This window comes from Megascapheus bottae, chromosome 8 (assembly GCF_031878675.1).
Source record: "Megascapheus bottae isolate mThoBot1 chromosome 8, mThoBot2.hap1, whole genome shotgun sequence".
Classification (NCBI taxonomy): Eukaryota; Metazoa; Chordata; class Mammalia; order Rodentia; family Geomyidae; genus Megascapheus; species Megascapheus bottae.
Window position 1 is genome coordinate 24,913,692 of NC_143516.1, and position 25,306 is coordinate 24,938,997.

The 25,306-nt window shown below is 36.5% G+C and overlaps 1 protein-coding gene across 1 annotated transcript in view; it reads right to left on the reverse strand.

The window, feature by feature from the left end:
• The window catches only part of Lama2 (laminin subunit alpha 2), a 392,099-nt gene that overhangs the window by 176,536 nt on the left and 190,257 nt on the right, over window positions 1–25,306 (reverse strand). The window contains exons 18-20 of the mRNA XM_090337749.1: window positions 21,569–21,655; window positions 10,805–11,016; window positions 6,007–6,113 (exon numbers count right to left, since the gene is read on the reverse strand). Of these exons, the coding sequence (XP_090193875.1) occupies window positions 6,007–6,113; window positions 10,805–11,016; window positions 21,569–21,655 (406 nt within the window). The remainder of the gene's footprint in view (window positions 1–6,006; window positions 6,114–10,804; window positions 11,017–21,568; window positions 21,656–25,306) is intronic.

Here is a 25,306-nt window from a genome sequence, read left to right on the forward strand (position 1 = left end):
CTAAAGTCTGAAGTTGCAATGAGAAATAAATTATACTTTATATTTCTTTATTTTTTTTTCTGGGTCATGGGGCTTGAACTCTGGGCCTGGGCACTGTCACTGAGCTCTTTAGCTCAAGGCTTCCACCCTATCCCTTGAATCTGGTGTGTGTGTGTGAGAGAGAGAGAGACATTAATTGGAGATAAGACTCTCAGGTTCTTTAGTGCCTGGCTGGCTTTGAACCTCAATCCTTAGATCTCAGCCTCTTGAGTAGCTAGGATTACAGGTGTGAGCCACCACGCCCAACTTATACTTTGTATTTCTAACTTTAAATTTTCATTCACTAGGAGTGTGGCCTAGCATGCAGGGAGCCCTGGGTTCAATTCCTCTGTACCACATACACAGAAAGAGCTAGAGTGGTGCTGTGGCTCAAGTGGTAGAGCTCTTGCCTTGAGCAAAAGTGTTCAAGGACCGTGCCCAGGGCCTGAGTTCAAGCGCAAGGACTGCAAACAAAAAAGTTCATTCATTTTATTTTTAATCATCTAAATTGATTACCTTCAGAACTTATGAGTTGCTCTAACTTGGTAATGCTTTTGACATTATTAACCAGCAGTCTAAATAAATTTTAAAAAGTTATCCTCAAATTTGATATGACTTTGATCATAGATGCATAAATACTTCTAATCATGGCTATACTATATAATTTTTTATTACAATTTACAGATACTACCTACACAGAATAAATAATGGAAATTGACATGAGAAAACAGAGGAAAACACTAGATTAGATAGTAAAAAGAAATTTTCATATGATAATTATTAACATACACATTTCTTAGGCATCTGTATTACATCATTTTCCACAGTTATGAAGTTATAAAGTATTAGTGCTTGGCTAATTTTCTTGAAATGCATGTTTTCAGACCTGAATGACAATACTAGAAAACACCAATGGATTTAGGAGTAACTCCTACTAGAATAATTAAAAGCATGTCTTCTACTTAAAGTATAATTCCTTAACTACTTAAAAATAATGATTTTTTTAAAGTAGACTTTCAATATGGAATATGTCACATTATTAAGATATTTAATCTGAATAATTGGTCTCAGAAATTACTTCTTTGTGAAAAACAATTTCTATTTTAGAAAGTTGGATTGAGTAATTACTTCTTGGTAAAAATAAATATTACCATTTTATGGTAATTACCCAAAGAGAAGTGAATAGGCTTCATTATGCATATTTGAAGTTGTTGTTAAAAATATTAAAAATAAGTTTTGGAAATTAAAATCACAGCGAAAATACACTTTTAATATGACTAAGAAGAGTTTGATCATTTAAATAAAATGGGCTGGCTAAATTTGATAATAGCTTTAATATTTACATTGCTGGCTTTATTTTTCATTATAGATTTCACTATATTAAAGAGAGTATCCAGTACTGTTAAAAATATGATTTTAAAATCAAATTTACCTACATAAAGAAAAACTGAAACAATATTTTCATTTATAAAATAGAAACTTAGTGGAAAGTGCTAGATATAAACCCTGATCCTAGGTGCTGGAGCCTCATGCCTGTAATCCCAGCTACTTAGGAGTATGATACCTAAGGGTCACAATTTGAAGGTAGTCCAGGCAGAAAAGTGCACGAGACTCTTATCTTCAATAAATTACTCTGAAAAAGTTGTTAGTGGTGATGTGTTTCAAGTGGTAGAGTGCTAGCCCTGAACACAGACTCAGGGACAGTGCCTAGGCTTTGAGTTCAAGCCCTAGGACCGATAAAAAAGGAACTGATCTGATATTAGAACAGTGATTAAAATATAATCATGGCCATTTCAGTATTAGCACAATGTACATGGTCAGTGTTTGGGAAATAGCTGGGTAAATCAAATGATGATGTATTCATGTTATTAGATGAGGAGCAACTGTCTAACTTCATTTTGAGCACTGTAAAATGTTTCTAAAAGGCAGCAAACAGAATTCTACAGAGGCTACAATTCAAATTGCATACATAGGACACACATACCACTCAGAAACACATAAATATAAATGTAACTTTATAAAAAAGACTAGAATATATACTAAACTGTTAGAAGAAATGCTTTCCATTACCAGTATTTCCTAAAATTTCAATTGGTAAGGTAAATTATAGATACTACTTTACATTCAGGTAATACTTTACATTAAGGTAATACTTTAAATCCATCTTTGTTTCCTAAATTATCTTTATCTGGCATGCGTATAACCACACACACACACACACACACACACACACACACACACACACACACACACACACATCTCTATATACACATATATAGATATATTTGTGTACAAGTATATGTGTGTATAAATTTACATGTATATTTTATGGGCAAATAAATTACATATAAATTATTTTGTAAATCATAGCCATTATTAATAAAATCCAATATTGATTATCAAAGAAAATATGCAAGATGAAATGTCATCACCATATATTCTAAACAGCTAAATAATGTAGCATAAAAGGCTAAATGACACCAAAATACACCTGCCAAGGTTTACTAAGAAATTTTATTCAGTATTCAAAAAAACTTATTTCAAAGGCTAAAGAAAATCCTCCTAACAAAGAAATCTAAGGATCAAACACTCCTAGCTAACAGTGGAGATAACACATGCACATAATACAAGCACAGAAAGAGGGCTGGTCCAGGCCAGCAGGAACTTGGCTGGCTTACCATAAATAATTATAAAAATTCTTGCTAGAAGAAGTAATAAAACCTAGCACTCAAGTATTGATCCTTGTGTGTCAAGTACTACTCTAAAACCCTTCATCAGTATGAATTCTCAGGAAAAGTCCCCAAGATAGTTGTAATTGTTCTTGTATTTTTACATATAGGAGAAAACGAGGCATGGAAAGGTTGCCTAAAGTTACAAGCAGGTCAACGTTTGAGTGTGGATTTAAACACAACCAGCCTGGCTTCAGAATCAGCAGTCTTCACTCTTTCCCTCAAAATACTCCCTCAGTTCTGGGCTTTATTTATTTGCTTATTTTTTGTGTTAGGACAAAGCAATGCTGTGAGATAGAAGGAAAATGATGTGGAGAGATGGTTTTCTGTTCAATTTCTGTTATAAAGTCATTTTGTTGAGTTACTAGTGTTGTCTTTTAAGTTGACTCATTTATTTTTGAGAATAAGGTTTATTTTAAAGGTATCTCCATTTAGAAACAATATTGATAGTAATAGTAATAATATTTAAAATTCAATTGAACCATCCCATGTAAGTGTCTGATGCTCTATACCTACTCATTGCAAAAAAAAAAAAAGCGCAGTGAAGAATTTGGATACCAGATTACATTCTTCTGTCTACAGAGAAGGATTTCTTCATCTCCAACTTCCTGTGTTGAATTTCAAACCTCTGAGGCGATGGTATTAGGAGGCTGGTGTTTGGGGGTTCAGTCATGAGAGTGAATGTGAGGAGATGGCTGTCTAGAGGAGGTGAGCCATTAGTACCGAGAGACCTAGCAGTGCTTTAATTTTCAACTCCATTGGTGGAGAACGAATTTGTGCTCTTTTGAAACTATTGCATTTTATGTTCCTCTGGCACAGCACAGTGAATGAACTAAGCCCAGGCTCAGGCCTCTCATGTGCTTCTTCAAGTCACTTCTAGTCCCAGTCCCAGAAGGGTATAAGAAACTTCTTACAAAATTCAGGAATCTGCTAATGGAAATATTTTACTTGAGTACTTTCCATGGATCTTCCCCCCGCACACACCCACTAAAAATAGATTTTGGTAACCTGTGCCCAAATAGACTTTTCCTAAATAATCCTTCCTTCCTTTTCCATTTTTCCCTCTGAGCCTGAGAACTCCACTGTAGAAGTCAGAGACTTTCCATTATGCCATTCTTTCTCTGATTCAGTCTTTTTGAGACTCATTATGTACTCCATACTGGTCTTAAATTGTGATCGTTCTGCCTCAGCTATCTGAATAATAGAATTATAATCATGAACTCATGCTCAGCCCCAAATCTTTCTGAATTGTTTCCTGGAATATCTAAGCAGACACAAATTTTATGAAGTTGGTTCTATTGTATATGACTGTGGTAAATTATAGAACTACTCAAGGAATATGCAACCAGAAATGAGGCATTTGGAGTTTTCCATTTCACTCCTTCCTTACAATCCCCATCCTCAATGAAGTGTCCCAAATCTGTAGCAGTAAATCTTGTCTCCTTTTCCTCTTTAACTCAGCCATGCGGGAGGGAGGGGGGGAGGGTTCTCTCCACATTCTCTGGGCTCACTTCCGTCCCACTTTCTCACCATCATCTGCATTTGCCTAGTAAGATTAGAGCCAAATTTTTAAACTAGAAATAACTTTCCATATTTTATATGTGATATCCATTTATGGCAGGGGAGAATCTTGTGTTTGATACACACATGAGTGGAAAAGAATAAAAGCCAGACAAAAGCTATATCGATGCTCTACATTTTCCTAGGACAAGGATTCCTTCCTTTGCTTATCTTTTTTTAATTGTTCCTTGGGTCCAGGAGGTTGGCCTAGTGTAGAGTGCTTGTCTAGCATGCACAAAGACCCTCGGTACCACAAACATAGAAAAGCTGGAAGAGGTGCTGTGGCTCAAGTGGTAGAGCAGTAGCCTTGAGAAAGCCCAAGGACAGTGCTCAAGCCCCGCGCTTAGTTCCCAAGACTGGCAAAAAAATTTATTCCTACATAAAAGTGAGGTTTTGTCCAAATGACACTCGAGTTCCCTTCTAAAGTGCTCCTTTAATTTCTACCTCTGCATGCCAGCTGAAGCCCCTTTGAGCTCCAATATACTCCAATATGTTTCAAGGCACAAGTAAAGTTACTTTGCCAAAGGTGTCAGTGGCAAGATGTCTAATTTGGTACTGGCAATCTGCACATTTAGTAATTTGGTTAAACGGCACCAGTGCCTTCCAGCTGCAGCAAACGGATCACACATGCCATGCCATGCCTCTGTGGTTACCGGAGCTGGGGGCCGATGTGCTCCTCTAGGGCACCCACTGGAGCTGCTGGAACCCCATCTCCAGGGAGACCCCAGAACCTGCTGCGCCCTCTGGGGCTGCTCCTCCTGTCGGTGGTGCAACTGCCTGCGGAGGCTGCACTGTCTCCCTAGGAAGCCTGATTTACAGACACATCTTCCTGTCATGTCACATTGTGGTGATACAGATCCCAGGGGATCGCACTGACAGAGCTTGCAGAATTGCTTTGCTGGATCCCACCATAGGCTGGGCTTCAAGATCCAACAGAAAAAGAAATAAAAAACAAAACAGACAACAAAATGAAAACAAAACAAAAAGCATATGCTATTATTTAAGAGCTAGAAACAGATGATATTTTCAAACTTCCACTGAAAGCTTTGACATCTAAGAATTATTCTCTTTGACCTAATAGTCTTTTATTACCAATGAAATGTCTTGATGTGATAGGCTCCATGTAAATCCACCACCCTTCAAGGCAGATTCTCAAGAGACAAGTCCTACTGAACATAGGGCAATTGATAAGTTCAAGAGATGAGGATAACCCACTTTAATTGAATATTTCAGTTTTACCAAAATACATCTAAAAATATATTGATCTGTTCCTCTACTGAAAACCTGTCGAGTTAGTCATTGGAACCAACTTTCAAATGACAGAATCAAAAAAGCAGCATTTGCTAAGAACGAAGGGAGTCACACATGTTATTTCTAAAATTGTAAAGCTAAAGGAAAGAATATCTCACTCCCCAATGACTGGAATATGATCATATTTCTGTGCCTCAAAATAATATCTAAGATATGTCAAATGCTACATAAATTAACTGCTTAAGACATGTAGGATGCAGGCCAACTGAAAAGGACAACAAATTTTGTTCTATTTGAAAAAATGCATCACGGACCAACATAATTTTATTAGTAGCATTAGATGATCCTGAGCCTTGATTTTAACACCCAAATGTGCCTAAAACACGCCCCTGAAAGCCACTGAGAATCATGAGGGGAAAAGTAACTCTTTGGTCAGGACCCTCCTTACCTTACACTCATCGCAGCGCTGCCCTTGAACATTAGGTCTGCATTCACACTGTCCAGTTTGTCTGTTGCAAATCTCTGAGAAGGAGCCATTGACATTACAATGACAAGCTGTGAAAAGAAGAGATAACCATGGCTGCAAAAGTATCTTTGATATGGAGTGAGTTTAGCTTACCTGAAATGCTGGGGGAGAGCAGTATATCAGATGTTGCAATGTGTTTGGATTTGGGACTATAATGCATAGACTTTAGTGACTGAGCATGGCCTTGAATCATAGAATTGAAGATCTGCAATGCTTTCACTCTTGATGTAGTTTGCTAAGTAAAGGGATAGCCCATGTGATAACACTGGCACCTAAATTCAGTAACAAATGTTGGCTATGCGCTCTTGTAGGAATTTTATCAGTTAATACCTATAGCAGCTCTACAAACTGTAGCAGTAGTTCATATAAAGGCTCAATGTTTGGTACCTCATGTGCTATTAATGCACTAATATATTTTCCCAATCTTGAGATTGAAGGTGTTGAAATTGAAAGAAACCAGAACAAATACAAGTTATCAGGTAGTATCACTCTTCTGTCTAAGAATCTGAATGGAAGTTAAGAGTAGGTACATGATTATTGGAGGTAGCATTGAAGTATTATATTTGAATTATAAATGATGTGGACTGACTCAAAAGCCAAACTAATTTTGAGGAGTATCAACATTATCATGTCAGTGTATTCGTGTCATTATTAATCAAATGACATTTAATTATCCTTTCACTATAAAAATTGTTTACTATGTTCTAGTGCTTGTGTTATAAAAATGAATTGAACTGAAGGAAATACGCATCCCTTTATACTGAAAAGCTATGCAAGATTACCAACATTGCTTCGTTTACTAGGAATAGAGCATTGTAAGGGTTCAACTCTATTTTTGTTTTTTTCATATATTTTTATTGTAATTAATAGAAGGGTTACATTATATTCATCAGATAGTAGGTGCATTACTTCACAAACATTGATACCCTTTCTCATGTTTTGGTCCCCATTTTCCTCCCCCCACCCACGCCCCCATCTTGTTTTCCACTCTTCCCTATCCTATTTCAAATAACCAAATAAACATACATACAATATATCAGATAACAAGGTAAAATACTGTAACAATATGAGATAACCAAGGGACAGCAAGAGATGAGAGATAACATAGTACATTAAGGACAACAATCACACATTATATGGCTTTTGTTTCTATATCCTGGAGGTCCTTTCATTTATTTTTATCCTATATGGTCTTATATATCTAGGTTTTGCTCTACTTCTAGGAGAGCTCAAGATTCTACTGATTATGACAAATAAGGGAAACCATTGAGCCTAAGTTCCTTTGAGTCTGGCTTACTTCACTTAATATCATTTTTTTTCTAAGTCTTCCCATTTCCTTACAAATGGGGTGATGTCATTCTTTCTGACAGCAGCATAGAATTCCATTGTGTATAAATACCACATCTTGTTGATCCATTCATCAACTGAGGGACATCTAGGTTGGTTCCATATCTTTGCTATGGTAAATAGTGCTGCAATGAACATCGCTGTGCTAGTAGATTTAGTATGTCCTTGTTTCTGGACGATTGGGTAAATGCCAAGTAGTGGAATTGCTGGGTCATAGGGGAGCTCTATGTTTATAGTCTTTTTTTCATATATTTTTATTGTAATTAATAGAAGGGTTACATGATATTTGCCAGATAGATGGTGCATTAATTCCCATACATTGATACCCTTTCACATGTCTTCGTCCCCATTTTGTTTATAGTCTTTTGAGGAACTGCCATACTGCTCTCCATAGTGGTTGAACGAGTTTACACTCTCAACTCTCAAATCAGTTTTTGTATTTCACATACCATTCCATAGAAAGAACCTATGTATGGTTTAGGTACTTTACATTACAAAGTTACCTGATAGTATTTCAAAACTTATAATAATTTAGACTAAAACATCAGTGTTCTTTTATGTCACAAATAGAACATTAATTAATGGCTTACACGTACATGTTAATGGGACAGATAATTGCATTGACACTAAAATAAAATTGTGAGGGGGAGATTACATGAGTATTTAGATTATTCCTAGATGGTTAATGTTGAACAGTATCTTTGAATATTTTGAGGACAACCTAGGAATGCATTATAAATAGCTACTCTGTCATCCTGTTCTATTATTTTGTTCAGTTGCCTCTGGATTAAACTTCCCCTTAATGCTCTTCTAAAATCTGTTAGATTTTTCTTCCAGCAAAGTTTTTCCTTCAGTATCTATGAACTCAGTATTATTATGGTGGCCGCTGAGAGGTTGGTCTATGCAACAGCCTGCTATATCCTCAGGCAATGGCCACAGCTGTAGTGAGGGAAAACATTTAAAAAAATACTTTCTTTAAATATCCACTTTTCTGTGGAAAGAATAATTGTACTGTACATATTATGTTTTTATTTTCTTTTGTATATTATATATAATGTCAGTGTAGAATCTTTTTTTTCTGCAAGTAGGAACTACAAAATTAGGTTTACTCTAAATTTGGTAGTGATTAATTAATGTCTGCTTAAAAGTAACAAAAAGGAGCTGGGCACGAGACGCTCATGTTTGTCCTCTTACTGGCTGATTAGGTGTTTGAGTTCTGCGGGATCATGGTTAGAAGCTAGACTTCTAACAAAATAACTAGCAAGAAGTTGAGCTGGAAGCATGGATCAAGTGGTGCTCAGTTCCACTAACAAAACTGAAAATGAGACTGAATTCAAATTTCATTTTCACAAAAAGAAAATAATAGAAATTACAAAAAGTATCAAAAATATGGAAAAGTATGATACTTAAAAATATTTGTAAGTTTAAAGATTAAACCTGTGTTCTTAGGGCTTCTGTAGTTTACTGAAGCATCATCTTTATGGAAGGGATTATTGTAAGACAGAAGAAAGGTCACTAAATGATGGACTAGCTTTGGAATTGGTGACACATTGCTTTTCATAATTACAGCAAGTTCTACTATCAAATGATCAACCATATGTTTGTATCTCTATGCCTCAAACACACTGGACCCTCTTTTATATTAAATTCTTTAGTGTGCACATAAAAAAATCAAACAAACAAACGAAATCTTAAACAAACCTTCATGCCCACCATTGTTCATGGGAAACAGTCTCAGCGAGGTCAGATGCCCATTGAGTCACAAAGCTAGAAAGCGTAGGTCCCACACAGTCTGTCTGCATGTAAAATGTATTAAAGCTCCCTATGATTCTATACAAATGTCAAATTCTACATTATTTAAAGTCATTCTCATTCTGATAGAAATTTTACTTCAAGCTCTGTGCTGTGATTTACACTGGTATCCCTGCTGCTGGGGTGGACTGTGATTTTTGAGCAAAGGCTAGGAAAAATGTCAGTAGGAATCCCCTCTCCATTAAGAAGTCAGGTCTGCTGGTGCTCTTCCAGATGAACCACACCTCCAGGCATGCTTCTTTGTGCCAGTATTGAACTAAGGTCCTGGGTGCTGGGATTTTGTGCTCAGAGTTAGTGCTTTACTACTTGAGCCACAGGTTCATTTCTGACTTTTCCTGCCTGGGCTGGCCTTTAATTTTGGTCTTAAGATCTCAGTCTCCTGATTACATGTGGGAGTCACCAACACCTGGCCCAGCTCTGCTTTTGATGATTATTTTGGAAATGGAGTCTCATAGTCTTTTCTGCCCCATATTTGATCTCAGCTTTTGAGTAGCTAAGATTATAGGCCTGAACCAAAAGTATGAAGCTAAAAGTTTCTTCTGACAACTCAAATTTAGTAGCAGTGAACTGCTGGTGTCCAATTTGTTCTTGCCTAAAGTTATGACAACCAGAAAAGTTGTTTATATCACATGACACATTGGGATGTTGCCGGAGTCTTGTATTCTAATTTCTATTACAGAGTCATTTTTGCATAACACTGAATATTACAGCCAAGGAAGCAGAGATGAAAGCAGAAAAGTCCTGTAAATGGAGAAATCTCTAGAGTAGCTGATTTGGGGGAAGGAAATATAAAGGTAACATTGTTTTAAGATGAAGTTGTTTACTCAACAATTTAAATACGATGACACTATCCTGACAATAAAAATACAATTAAAAATTCTTATGATGACAACATTGGCAGATTTTTGTCTATTATGAAATATTGGACTATAAAAACCATAACCATAGAGGGCCAGGAGTTTGGCCTAGTGGTTAAAGTGCTTGCCTAGCATGCATGAAGACCCGGGTTCGATTCCTCGGTACCACATACATAGAAAAAAGCCGGAAGTGGTGCTGAGGCTCAAGTGGTAGAGCTCTAGCCTTGAGAAAGTCCAAGGCCAGTGTTCAGGCCCTGAGCTCGAGCCCAGGACTGGCAAAAAAAAAACCATAACCATATAATACCTGGCGATGGGCACTAATGAAATAACATAAACCAATAAGTGTGTTTCAAGTAAGTGATTAGAATTGAAGTAAAATGTCTCAAGAGAATTTCCAAGAATTAATTTCCAACTACTCCTTTTCTGCTGTGAACACATATTCATTTCAAATTTCCATATTACATGCAAACAGACATATGTTTGCCACTGAGAAACACATCAACAATACAGTAATTTTTGAAGGATTTACTCTACTGGTACCAAGAAATGCTTTGGAATATGCACACCCTGTGTCTAGGCTGCACATCTGTCATCCGTGCGTTAGAGATAATTTCCTCGTGTCCAGTCCTCACTCAAGAACTCATCAGCTACTTTGAGGTATAATACATCAATTCTGTCAGGGGCATCAATAGTTCAAGACTTACGCTGACAGTTTCTTGCATCAACTGCGTCTCCAAAATATCCATCAGCACAGAGCTCACAGTAACGGCCTGTTGTACCTGGCTTACATATCAGACAAGAGCCAGACAAGCTGTCACAGCTGCCAGGGACGGAGAAGTCAAGGTTGTCATTGCATTGGCATGGCTGACATGATCCTCCGGGTACGGAAGGTTGTCCAAAATAGCCTTCTGCACATCTACAGGGAGAAATTCCATCAGTCAGTATTTCTGTATTCCTAGACAATGTTTCTATAGCAGCTTAGGAGATGACTTTCCTTTTTAAGTATTCCTTGTCTCAAATACAAAGTGATTTCAAAGAACTGTTTTGCTATAACTACAATGTAGATACAAGATGAAATCTTGCCAGCCCTGCTGGTAATTAGATTTCAGTCAGATGGAAAAAAAGAAAAAGGATCATGTCACTGGCCCTGAAGATGAGACCAAAGCATCATAAGAAATCTGTGGCTGGCACTTTGGAGGAATCTTACTCGAGTCTCAAAGCCTTTGTAGTACAACACATTGTATGACTCCATTTCAATTGGCTGTTTTCTGTGCAGATATGCAAGGTTCACATTTCTTTGTTGTTCTTACAGCAGGGGCACATTATAAAGGAACAGGCTCAATAGGGATTTCAGTAGAGAGTGTTTGGGATCTATTTAATGGAAACCGTGACTCAGAGTATTTTATTGTTATTTGGGTGAGGACTGTGGGTGTCTGTGAATTAATAATATGTTTGTGTACATTTGCATGCGGATGTAGACACAGGTTTTCAATAAAGACTCTGTACTGGAGGAATGCACATGAATATGGAAGCCTACTCAGGTCACATGACATAAGAGATGGTGACTTGTACTAGCAGATTCAAGGTCTTAAGAAAAACTTATTTTCTTGGACTATATGGCAAAACACATTTTCACTATTTATAAGGCATAGCAGAGAAGAACAGTTTTAAATTAGAATATTAAAATTATCTTCAGTTAAATGCTTCAAATGCTGCTTCTTCATTCTGATGCTCAGCTTCGTCCTGGCAGATGGCACCTATTTGTGTTCTCTTCTGTCATTGCTTTCAGCTACATTTACTCGCACTTCATATTAAGTCATTCTTGTTAAGCAGGCAGGAAAGAAGGTATAGAAAGTCAACAATCAGGCTTAGTTCTGTCATTTGTGCCATCCAAAGCCTTTGCAGCAAGGATCAACACAGAGTTGAAACAAAAACAGTGCAGAAGATGTTTCCTCTCATAGGTAGAAGTTAGACTTAAGTCATAAACATATATGAAAACATATAGGAATCTATCCATATCTCTGTAGCTATCTATCTACATACATATACTTACACAAATAAACTAAAAGATGGTATAGTCAGGGGAGGATTCTACTGGTCTTACTTCTCTGAACAACTAATTAGTAGCTTCACAAATAAATATTGAGAAGCTGAAACATGTTTTGTTAGGGAAGGAGAATAGATGAACAGAGAAAGCAAGTACAGTCATTAAATTCAATGTACAAATGTAAATATGGTATCATGTAATTTGAGGCTGTGAGTGGGACTAGAAAAGATGGAGGAGAATGATGGATGGATGACATCGATCAAATATATACAGTACTTACGATCTGACTTGAACTGAAATTCCTTTGCATAGTACTTAAAAAACACAAGAAAATATAATTGCCTTCCTTCCACACTAATGTTATGCTCATCCACTGACATGTATGGAAGTCATTGTTTAGGGCAACTCTCTCTCTCCCATTTGAGATAGAAATGCTTTAAACCAGCATATTGTACTGAAGATAAATTAATAAAATAATTGCAGGACAAAGTCTTAACTTGGTATAGTCACCTTGGGGAGTCTGGTTTTCTTAAAGAAGTTTAGGAATCATAATAATCTTGTAGGTTTAATGTGCTACCATATCCAATACAATAAAATTAATAGCTTTAATTATATCTACAAACTGGCTTATAAAATTAGGAAAGTCGTATAAATATAGTTAGCAGAATGCTGCCACCCACAAATATAATTACTTGTTCACCCATTATTTTAAAATGTATCCTTACACAAGCCTTTTAGGAGTGTTATTTAATATCATAAAATTAAGATTTTAGGGTCAAGCATTGTCATACACTGGGAATCTGTCTCAAGCAGTATAGCATTTGCCCAGTAAGAGTGAGACATTGAGTTCAAACAGATCTACAGTAAAATAGGATATTTCTGAAGCTTAACCTAACTCTTTTCATTGCATTTAATATTCAGAACTTATGAAAACATACACATCACATTTCATTTTTTTTGTTTACCACTCAGAGAGTGGCTTTGCTCCACTTAGAACAAGAATGTATAATGATCATTATTGCAGCCAACAGAACCTATTATTTTCAGTTCAGTTTCCTCAAAATGATTTGCACTCTCAGGAGAGATGGCATTATAAAACAAGGACTGGGAATTTTTCTTAACATAGATGACAATTAATAAGTCCCAAATTCTTTTACAATTAGAAAAACTCATTGATCTACAAAGAAAATAACTATAATTACACAAAATAACTAAAGAAGCATCTGTCTTTTATTTTTTCTTTCAGGTTAGGTAAGGATAATTTATGAGTGATAGAAAATTTCTGTCACTTTATTGAAAGGGGATATTTCTATGACACACTTATAGTTTATTACTGGTATATAGATGAGTGCGTGTGTGTGTGTGTGTGTGTGTGTGTGTGGTTTGTGTGTGCATATGAATAGGGTATACATAGCACAACATTTAGAATGCCCTGTAAAAATGTTACATTGGAGCAGAGGGAAGGTGAATGATGCCTGTAATTTTAGATACTCAGAAAACTAAGATGTGAAAATTGTAGTTCAAAGCCATCCCAGGAAAGAAGTCTCTGAGATTCTTATTTCCCATTAATCAGCAAAAAGTCAGAAATGGAGATGTGACTCAATGTGGATCATTAACCTTGAGCAAAAAAGCTGAGACACTGTCTAGACCCTGGGTTTAAGCTCCAGTATCAACACAGAAATAAAATGTTTCATGTAAGTTGTTGATAAAGGAATAGAATAAAATTTGTATTCACTGGGCTCCATAAATGAGAAGAATCCAGATAATAAAGGAAGCACTAGATTCACAAGAGGATGACACGTTCGAAAAGTATGGTGAAACAGAAAGGCAATACAATAGAGCCAAAAAATTAAGAAGTAGTTAGCAGCTTTAGCTGACTCCCTTGGTATGGGAGGGGAATCTGAAGCGTCTGCCACAAGGGAAACCAGACACAACAGACAGTAGCATTTGCTGTAAGATCAATGATGCCTCCTTTTATTTATTTATTTTTTATCCAAGCTAGGAGTCAGTTTAATGGAAGCACAGTATGATGCCTCCTTTTAATTCTTAAATCCTGTGTGGGGATTTGCTGTAAGAGAGACTTCCCTAGTGACAGATCAGTATTGGACAGACAGGCTTTCAGTCCTGTACTTTGGAGAGCTCTGTTTGCAATGGAGATACCCTGGTATCCTGAAAAGAAAGAGCTATGACAGTTCAGAGACATCTGGACAGAGAATATAGGAGGAGGATGGCTAAAGGCTGGTAGACAGGGAAAGGCTTTGGCATGGGTAAGACGAGAAATGAATAGAAGCGTAGGAAGCAAGATGTGTAGTGGTTTCTAGTCCTGCCTGACCCAGAAGAGCAGTTTCAGTGTCACTGCCTGAAAATCATTTCATCAACAAAGTGCTGAGCCCTGGCTGGCAGCTTTTAGGAGCTGCTGAGTGGTTGTGGCAGTTGAAAGCCTGGCAGGGTTTTATGGTTTTCATTTCTAAGACTATTTTATTTTATTGTGACCTAACATATGTTACACATAGAATTTGAAGGAGAACTACCACGGAAACTTGAAAATCAAGGCATAATCACAGTTCTAGTGTTCTAGGACACAGGGAGAAGATGAGAGAAAAATGAGATGCTCTTGGAGAAGGACTGGCATTGATATGTGAACTGAATGAATAGAAAAGCAGGAAATGAGAGGTACAGTGGTGATTAGCTCTGCCTACAAGCTCAGAGTTTTATTGCCTAAGGACCATTTTAGCAACAAAGTTCCAAGCCCTCCGCTGCCTGAATAGTCAGGTTCTATGAGATGCAGGCTGGCTTTACTGGTCAGCTATAGATGAATAAAATCTCCCAGGAGGGATAAAATCTCCCAGGAGGGATCACTACTACACTGTTGGTGGGAGTGCAAACTCATTCAACCACTATGGAAAGCAGTGTGGCAGTGCCTCAAAAGGCTAAACATAGAACGCCCCTATGATCCAGCAATTCCACTACTTGGCATTTACCCAACCATCCAGAAACAAGGACATACTAAATCCACTAGCACAACAATGTTCATTGCAGCACTATTCACCATAGCAAAAATATGGAACCAACCTAGATGTCCCTCAGTTGATGAGTGGATCAACAAGTTGTGGTATTTGTACACAATGGAATTCTATGCTGCTGTCAGAAAGAATGACATCGCCCCATTTTTTAGGAAATGGAAAGACTTAGAAAAACTCATATTAAGTGAAGTAAGCCAGACTCAAAGGAACTTAGGCTCAATGGTTTCCCTCATTTGTCATAATCAGTAGAAACCTTGGGCTCTACTAGCAGAGATTTGCAATAGAGCAAAATCTTGATACATAAGGACATATAATGTGAAGCTAATTGAAGGGACCTCCAGGATATTGAAACAAAAGCCATATAATGAATGATTGTTGTCCTTAATGTACTATGTTGTCTCTCATCTCCTTGGCTGTCCCTTGGTTATCTCATATTGGTATAGTATCTCACTTTGTTATCTGATATATTAAATTTATTTGTATTTGGATATTTGAAATTTGATAGGGAAGGGGGGAAAACCAAGACGGGTGGGGGGTGTGGGGGGGGAGGGAAATGGGTACCAAGACATGTGAAAGGGTATCAATGTATGTGAATTAATGCACCTTCTATCTGGCAAATATCATGTAACCCTTTTACTAATTACAATAAAAAAAATCTCCAGCCAAATGTTTGACCTCAGCTCTAAATGCAGAAACACAGGAATATGAAAAGCGAAGGCACATGACATTTTCAAAGAAGGATAGTGAAGAGGAAGAAAGTTAAGACATGCTTACGAAAATCCTCAAGGAAATGAGAGAAAAAAGCTTAATGCAGTCAAAGAAGACCCAGTACCTAAGTGAAGTAAGGGAGACAATGTAAAGTAGGAAACAGAAATTCAATACAGATTCAGAAAGCCTGAAAATAGCAAACTGAAATTCTAGAAATAAAAGTCTTAATACATCAAATAAAAAGTAATTGTAAGGTTTGCCTAGTAGACTGGACCTAATTGGAGAGAGAATATCAGGGTTTAAATAGAAGTAGCCATATTAGAAAAATAAGCTAAAAAAGGAAAACAAAAGAAATACGAATGAAACATGCAAGGCCCACAGGAGAGTATTAAAAGAACAAATTTATGAATCATAGGCAGAGAAGAGAAGAAAGAGGAGCATGCATATGGATATAAAATTTGATGGTCTAGCAGAGATTTTTCTTATATTTTGGAGAGTCAGCCATTCAGTGACAAGATACTTTAAAGACCAGACAAGACTGGAAAAGAACGACTCCAAGACATATCTAAACTGCTAAAGGTAAAAAACAAGGAAAAAAAAGAACAAGGAAAGAATATTGAAAGCTAAAGAGAAGAGGAAGAAGTCGAAAATGACAAACCAACAGAATAACAGCAGACTTCTCAGCAGAAACTCTAAACTGGACAGTTTGGAAAGGAACACTTCAAGACTTGAAAGAATATAACTGTCAACCTAAATTACTGCATCCAGAAAACCTATCCTTTTAAACTGAAGGAGAAATAAAATCTATCCATAATAAACAAAAACCCATAGGACTTAACCGCTCATCTCTTCACATTGCAGAGGAAGATAAATACTAGGAAAATGTGGGTAAAAATAATCCCACTAGATAAAATCAACATGAAATGAGGATTACAAAAGAATCAAACCACAAAAAGAACACAAAATGATACTTACTACTACACATCTTTCAATAGCAACAAAATATTGTCTCAAGTCCCCATTCAAAAGACACAGACTGCTAGATTGGATTAACTAACAAGACTCACCATTTGTGGCTTAAAGGAAATATATCTCAGTGATGAAGAAAAATACAGGCTTGAAATCAAAGAACAGAAAAGTATTTACAAGCAAACAGAGCCTAAAAATAAGTAGGAGTAGCAACAATCATATTTGACAAAGTAAGATATCACGAATTGCAAATATTTCTGTAGTGAATGATGGCAAACCAAATTTCATTTTTAAAAAATCACTCTTCTACGTAAAAGTACAAATAAATCACAACACAAAAGTAGTGTGTTAATGGCTCACTGTCATAAATGGCTCACCAAGCAAACAAACAACTGCTGAAGTTCTTTTTTTTTTTTTTTTTTGCCAGTCTTGGCCGTGGGCTCAGGGCCTGAGTACTGTCCTTGGACTTTCTCAAGGCTAGAGCTCTACCACTTGAGCCTTAGCACCACTTCCAGCTTTTTTCTATGTATGTGGTACCGAGGAGTCGAACCCGAGTATTCGTGCACGTTAGGCAAGCACTGTACCACTAGGCCAAACTCCCGGCCAACAACTTGCTGAAGTTCTGAAGCAATGATTTTATGAGTCAAATAGAATTAACAGGTATCTACCAAATAATCTCCGTAACTGCAATGGGATATACATTTTTCTTGAAAGTCCATGGAACTTTCTCCAAAATGAATAAAATTTAGGATATAAAAAAGTCTTATAATGTAAGACAGAGCCTCATATGTTTGTTGGACAATTGAATAAAACTAGAAGCAATAGAAAAACAAACACAAAAGGTTTGAGAATACATAGACAGAATGATGAATGATGACAAATAATAAGTGGGACATCAAATAAGGCAAGAAGTAGAACAAAATTCCTAGAATCAAATGAACATCAAACCAAGACTGATTAAAAGCATTAAGATACAGAAAAGGCAGTGCTAAGAGCCAAGTTTACATTTATCAGCATGTACATAGACAAATAGATTTCTCACCTAATAATACAGTCAACTTCTTAAAAAGGAATAAAGTTTCAAATCATTAGATTTAAAAAAAGGGAATAAAAGTTAATGAAATTTTGATTTAAGAATATTTTAGGATTTGGAGTTTGGGCTAGTGGTAGAGTGCTTGCTTAGCATGCACAAAGTCCCGGGTTTGATTCCTTGGTACCACATACTTAAAAAAAGCTGGAATTAGTGCTGAGGCTCAAGTGGTAAAATTCTAGCCTTGAGAAAAATCTGAGGACAGTGCTCAGGCCCTGAGCTCAAACCCAAGATTGGCAAAAAAAAATAAAAAAATAAAGAAGGTGTGGTTCTTATACGCAATGGAATTCTACGCTGCCATCAGAAAGAATGACATCACCACATTCATGAGGAAATGGAAAGACTTGGAAAAAATAATATTAAGTGAAGTAAGCCAGACCCAAAGAAACATAGGCTCTATGGTTTCCTTCATTTGTAATAATTACTATACATCTAGGATTCTCCTAGCATAGGATCACAATAGGTCAAAAGCTATGTACATCTGGTCATACAGGATGAGACTAAATGGTCTCTAAGATATGGAAACAAGAGGTTTATCTTTGTGATTGTTGTTCTTAATGTACTTTGTGAAGTTATTTCTTTTCTCTTTTTTTCCTCTTATGGTTAATCTCATGTGTTTACAGTATCTGCCTTTGTTATCTGCTATACTATATATACACTTATTTGTTATTTGAAATATGGAAGGGAAGGAGGAGAACAGGATGATTGAGTGGGGTAAAGGGGAATGAAACATGAGAAGGCATATCAAGGTTCGAGAATTAATGTATGCATTATCTGATGAATTTAACTATAACACCCCTATATATTATCCCAACAATAAAATACAATAAAAAAAGAAAATATAGTATGTGTGTGTGTTTGTGCTGACTGAGATCATCTAAGATGATAAGTTGTTTTAGCTTTCACAGAAGAAAAACAGAACCTTAAAACAGCAATGATATTAAGATAAATAGTATATTCTTGTCCCTCTGAGCTGTAGTCTGAGACACATTCTAAGACCACATTTATAAGAAATGCTGAGCTGAATAAACTGATCAGGTTTCTTGACTATGCATGAGAGGACAGATGAGTACTTCTAACACATTAATAGACACTTCCCCTAAGTTACTTCATCGCAGATGTCTGGTACAGACTAGGAGCAGCATCAAATGTATGGTTTTTAAATGATGATTTTATGCAGATAGTGTGCTTAGAGGTATGTATACCTGAGGTCTTCAGCTCAAGGCTAGCACTCTACCACTTGAGCCTAGCACCACCTCCGGTTTTCTGGTGGGTAACTGGAGATAAAATTCTCAGGGACTCTTGTTTCTATATCCTGGCGGTCCTTTCATTTAGTTTCATCCTATATGGCCTTATGTATCTAGGTTTTGCCCTATTGTAAATCTCTGCTGCAAGAGCCATATAAGGTGTGACTGTTGTTCTTAATGTACAATGTTATTTCTCTTCTTATCTTGTTTTCTGATATACTGTATATACGTTTATTTGTTTATTTGAAATAGGATATGGAAGAGGGAAACAAGATGAGGGGATGGGGTAGGGAATGGAAATGGGGACAAAAACATGAGAAGGAGTAGCAATGATTCTTAAGAAATGTACTTTCTATCTGGTGAATATACTGTAACCCTTCTATTAATTACAATAAAAAATTTACAAAAGTCTCAGGGACTTTTGTGCCCATGATGCTCAGATCTCAGGCTCCTGGCAGTTAGAATTATAGGCATAAGTTACAGTCACTTGATAACACAAATTTTTTACATGACAGTTCCAATCACAAGATTGTCAATGCAGCCAACAGCTCATTCTTAACCCTGACCTTCATTTCCATCCTTTGTCTGCTTGAATAGGCATAGCTCAAAACGTTTCTCTTAATATTTTGGTCCATATAATGGTTTGGATTCATATACATCTAAATTAATAAATCCTAAGCCTTCCTGGAAAACCATAATCCAAATTCTGGTTAGGCAATGATAATATCCTATTATGTATATAACAGGTGATGGCTAAGTTTCCTGGAAAAATGTGCTCAAGATGACATCTGCTGTTTGCTACAATGTGTGTGCACCATGTCATCTTTTTTGTGTGCCAGATGAATACAGATTTAAGACAGGAAATCATGCTGTCTGTCAGGTAGTTTTTCCTTGGTGATATTATTATTCAACTACAATCTCTCAAGAGTGCATACAACCACTCTTATCTGCATTAAAGAAAGCGGTGAGTTACTTCAGGACAAGGATGGTATAATGCCTTAGTTTGCATCCAATATCTCACCCTCTGACTAGCACATTGTACTTGCTAAACAGATATTTATTAAATGAAATGCAGCAGTTTCAGTCATACAGGGTTCAGAAACTATTGTCTAAAATGTACAGAAAGGATCATACATGAATCAAGGTAATATAAATACATCAGAGATAATGCTCACCTACAGAATCAGATTTTAATGGCTTTTATGAAAGAGCAGCTGTCATTTTCCTATTACTAAAAAAATTGCTGCCTGCAGTTATCTGGGAAATATAAAGCATTCGATGTAAATCTGTCTTGGCAATGACATGTGCTCCTACTTGGTAATATGCTCATGTCTTCCTTTATATTAAAAAATGCACAATTAAAGACTCTGAGTTTCTGGTTTGTAAATAAATTCTCCCTATTTAAGTTCTCCACTCACAGAAGCTGTATTTACAAATGGTACTCATTTTTATTAGAAACTAGCACTGGCACTTTATCCCAGATATGGCCCTACCTAGTCAAACTCTCCCTGGGTGATTGGCTATTGCTTTATTGACATTAAACACTCATGTTGAAATTTGTGATGGCTTCCCAGAGAGTAAAAGATCAGCCGAAATGGTGAGAGATGGTGAGGAGGATGAGAGCAGGACATTTCTCTAGCCCTTTCCCTCCTCCTCCCCCAGGGGCATAGCTGAGAAGAGTATTCCAGTGTGCAACCAGATGGAAGTTCTTCCTTTGGTCAAAAGTATCAACAAGAAAGTTTGTAGCATATTTATATTAAGATACAAAAGAAGCATTTCTTCAGAAGAATTTAGAAGGAAATATAATTATGCAAATTATATAAAACAATATCCATAGTTCCACTGAGAAGCAATACCAAACATTCAAAGGGAATTGAAATATGGGTAGAGGAGTAATTAGAAGAGAATATAAATCAAGATAACAAATCACATTTTGTTTCTCTTTTCAAATCTATTTAAAGTAAATTATAGACTACTTGCTGAACTGTGAACTGTGAATTTAAGCCACATTTTCAGGACAAAAAGCTAATTATGAGAAATAGACGGTGCCACTGGTAGACAGTAATATAAATCTAAAGAGATGTCTTTCTACTTGAGCAATACTTTTTTAGAAAGATGATAGGTTAATGCTTAACCTTTAAGATTAAAACATTCATCAGATAGATATTCTCTGAGTGAATAAAGATTTATGGAGCAATTTCTACAGGATAAATAAACTATAAAAATAAAATGCATTCATTTGACAAGTGTGATAAGAAACTTTATTTCACCTTACTGAATGAAGCAGCTTTTCTGGGGGACACAGCAAAGGCAAGATACTAGCTGTTGTTCTGATAACTCCCAAGGTAGATACCATCTGGCCGAGCAGGGTAGTATGTACTCACCTCTCACAACGTGAGCCCGTGTACCCCACAGGGCACTGGTCACACATCAATCCAAGATTCCCATCCAAATGGCATGTGGGGCTAAAGCTATGTTGATGTTGTTGGGGTAAAAGGAGACAACAAATCAGCATACACATTCGTTAACAGCAGAATTTCCTTTCTCTTTCTCTCCTACTACTGTGACAAAAGGGTACAGGCTGGTCATTCTCACCTCCCACACAGAGATTAGGCCTGGCTAAAAGTGAATGAGATGAAAGGGCTATTTCTGTAGATGCAAGTACAGCCTAGTGGAGAGCAGGCTCATTCTGACAAGTTATTAACTGACTTTCGACTGTTCTGGGTTTGTGATCATATGTAACAAGAGGAAGCTGATTTTACAGGGAGTCTCTAGGCCTAGCAAAACCACATACATTCTTTCTCTTTGGTGTTATATCCTGGGATTTCAAGCAGCCCAGAGGAATCTGAGAGACTGTAGAAAACTCATTATATACGGCTGATGATGGCATGGTTTCTACAACCTGCTGTTGTGGGGTGTGTGTGTGTGTGTGTGTGTGTGTGTGTGTGTGTGTGTGTGTGTGTGTGTGTGTGTAATGTGTATAGACTGTTACATAGGTGTAATAGCAAACATGGCATTAACATGGACTGATTCCAAGAGAAAAGTTCTTAGACCAGACTATGGGTGCATATTCCACCTAAACTTAAAAAAAACAACCTTGCTACTACATATTTCCTGGTATGTTTCAAAACTTACCTTAGCTTTCATTTTTTAAAAATGACTCTAATTTGGGTCTGAAGTAACAGGAAAACACCAAATAAAAAACCAGCATAGTAATCACGTGCCAGTATTAGCTTTCAACCACCTTCTTTACCTTTGCCTAGTAGAGCCACCTCTTAAGCAATAACAGCTAAACCCCCACATTTGATCCCCCATAACATGGCAAACTGTTGGCACTCAAGAGAGCCCTTGATTTGTGTGATTTTTGTTGCTTGACCATTATAAACTATTTTACTGAGACATTAAAATGCAAGGTGTATGAATACATGGGTCTGCATATAATATTTCATAATATACATTATAATATGTATTTATCTCCTCAAATTTACTATATATTTATAGAGAAAGCTTTCAAAATCATTTCTTCTGAAGCTCTGAGCTACACAGGGCATTTTTACCTGTAGTCATTGTACTACATAGTAGTCTAACCTTAACTTAGCATCCATGGATTCCCCCTGCCTACTCTTATAGCCTCTGCCAAACACTACTCTACTCTCAACTTCTAGAAAATCAACTATTTTAGATGTCATGTTGTTATATCATTTCAGAGGTTTATGCCCTCAATTAATCTTTCTCTCATTATGTTTTCCCTAAACAGATTTGTTTTATATTGTGCATGACAGGAAAATTCAGTTAGGCTAGCTTGATGTTTATATGAATTGAAAAAAGAACAACAAACTAGATACTTCAAATCCTGATCTCCTTCAGCTCCTGATACTAACTTTGAATACTTTAAATTTGGCACACCTTAGATCATAGGTACTATATTTTAAATAGTTAGCTTAACACATGATAGTTTTATAAGCACTTGATAATTCTTGCTTTTAAGGTAATGGGGCATTTAAATCACAGTACATATCATTTTAAACATTGAATCTCCAGTTAGTTTCAGGGGGAAAAGCCTGTTTTTAATAACTCGCATTTGTAAGTATAATCCATACAAAAGAGCCTATGTTGCAAATTCCAGTTTGGCCACTGGCAACCTATACTCTGAGAGAAGTAAAATTCATTTTTAGAGGAAACTTGTGGACAAAGGCTCTCATGAAGTATAGATTTTGTGGGAAAAAATGGGTTTACCCTCAGAAAAAGCTCATGTGAACACAGTAACAGGGTTTTCTTCCACCTCTATGTGGGATCTCTTATTGCTTACAAATACTAAGGAAAGAGCAGGATTTTGAGTGTGCCTATATCATCTTTAAAACTTGGCATTCTAAGCTGGGTGCTGGTGGCCCATGCCTATAATCATAGCTACTCAGGATGCTAAAATCTGAGGATCATAGTTCAAACCCAGCCTGGGCAGGAAAGATCACAAGACTCTTATCTTCCATTAGCCACCAGAAAACTGGAAGTGGTACTGTGGCTCAAACTGGTAGAGCGCTAACCTTGAGCTGAAGAGCTCAGGACAGCAAGCAGGCCTTGTGTTCAAGTTCTATGATTGAAAAAGAAATAGCAGTCTTGACTTCTCTTTTCTGTGGACAAAGTGGCCCCAATAATAATCTTGGGGTTTTTATTGTAGAGAATTACAGTGATTGAATAAATTACTTTTAAAAATCCTAGATCAGTTCACTCTAAGTCATGTCAAACATGCTTGACAAGTTTTCTGACACTTTACAAACTATTTATAAAATAGATTTCAAATTCTTATAAATACATATATGCCCTATAAAACCAACAAAAGTAAAGTAAAAGGGGCTCAAGGATGAAAAGCAATACTTTTCCAAGAAAAATAACACAAACAATGACATTAAATCTGATATGCTCTATAGTTCAGAATACTTCTACAAGTAATTTTATCACATTTTCACAAAATGCTCTGAGTTGGTTGGAGTAGATACAATTTTTCTTTCTCAAGGTCATACACTGAGTTCCCAGAGAATTTGGTATGAGATCTGAAAAAACTTAAGAGACTTAACATGTTGTTCTCTGCTTCATATAATCACTATCCTTCAAATCTACTGGTTAGTGTTAGGTTGAGTTTAATCTTTGGTAATACAAAAACTTGAAATGACAAGACATGTGAAAGGGTATCAATGTATGTGAATTAATGCACCTTCTATCTGGCAAATATCATGTAACCCTTTTATTAATTACAATAAAAAAATAAAAAAAACTTGAAATGACCTATTCAAATCAATCCTCCTCTTAAAATGTGTCTATATCTGCATTGATTTTCTTTAAGAGGTGGAAAATGGCATTCAACAACACAACTAAATTTTCTATGAGCAATAAATATGCACAACAAAAACTATACAGAATTTGGCTTGGCAAAGGTAACAAACTGAGTCTGATTTTGGTCAAGAGATAAGGCTAATTGTTCTGGGACACAAATTGAAACTGTAAGATCATTACAAAATTCAAGTGATTCCCAGGTTACATCACTTAACTCTCTGGTGTGTCTGGTTAACATACCAGCAGAGAAAATATTTTGAATCCTAGATTCTCCAGCCCATTCCACTTAGGACACAACAGCACAAAGAACAGCAGGGGTTCTCCACAACCATGAGGGGGAAGAGATGCTACTCTTGCAATTAATTATAAGGATTTATGTATGGCTATAGTTCCTTTTAATGGCCAAACAGACTTTTGTGTATATAGGAATACATTTATAAGTATGCATATGTTCATACACATAATTAGCTTTACATATGAATTTTTATGTGAACCTTTGCATATATGTCTATGCATGTGAATACATTAGCTTTTAAAAGATATTTGTATTGTTGATGGTCACGGGACTTGAACTCTGGGCCTGGGTGCTGTCCCTGAGCTCCTCAGATTAAGGCTGTTGCTCTACCCCTTTGAGCCACAGTGACACTTTTGAAAGATTTTTTTTTATGATTAGTATACATTAGTGGTACTTGGGTGGGGAAGGGTGTAATTCATTGTGACAATTTCATACAAGTACACAATGTAGCCCATCAACCTCATGAGTTAAAATACTTCTTAAAACAAGTTCAACAGGC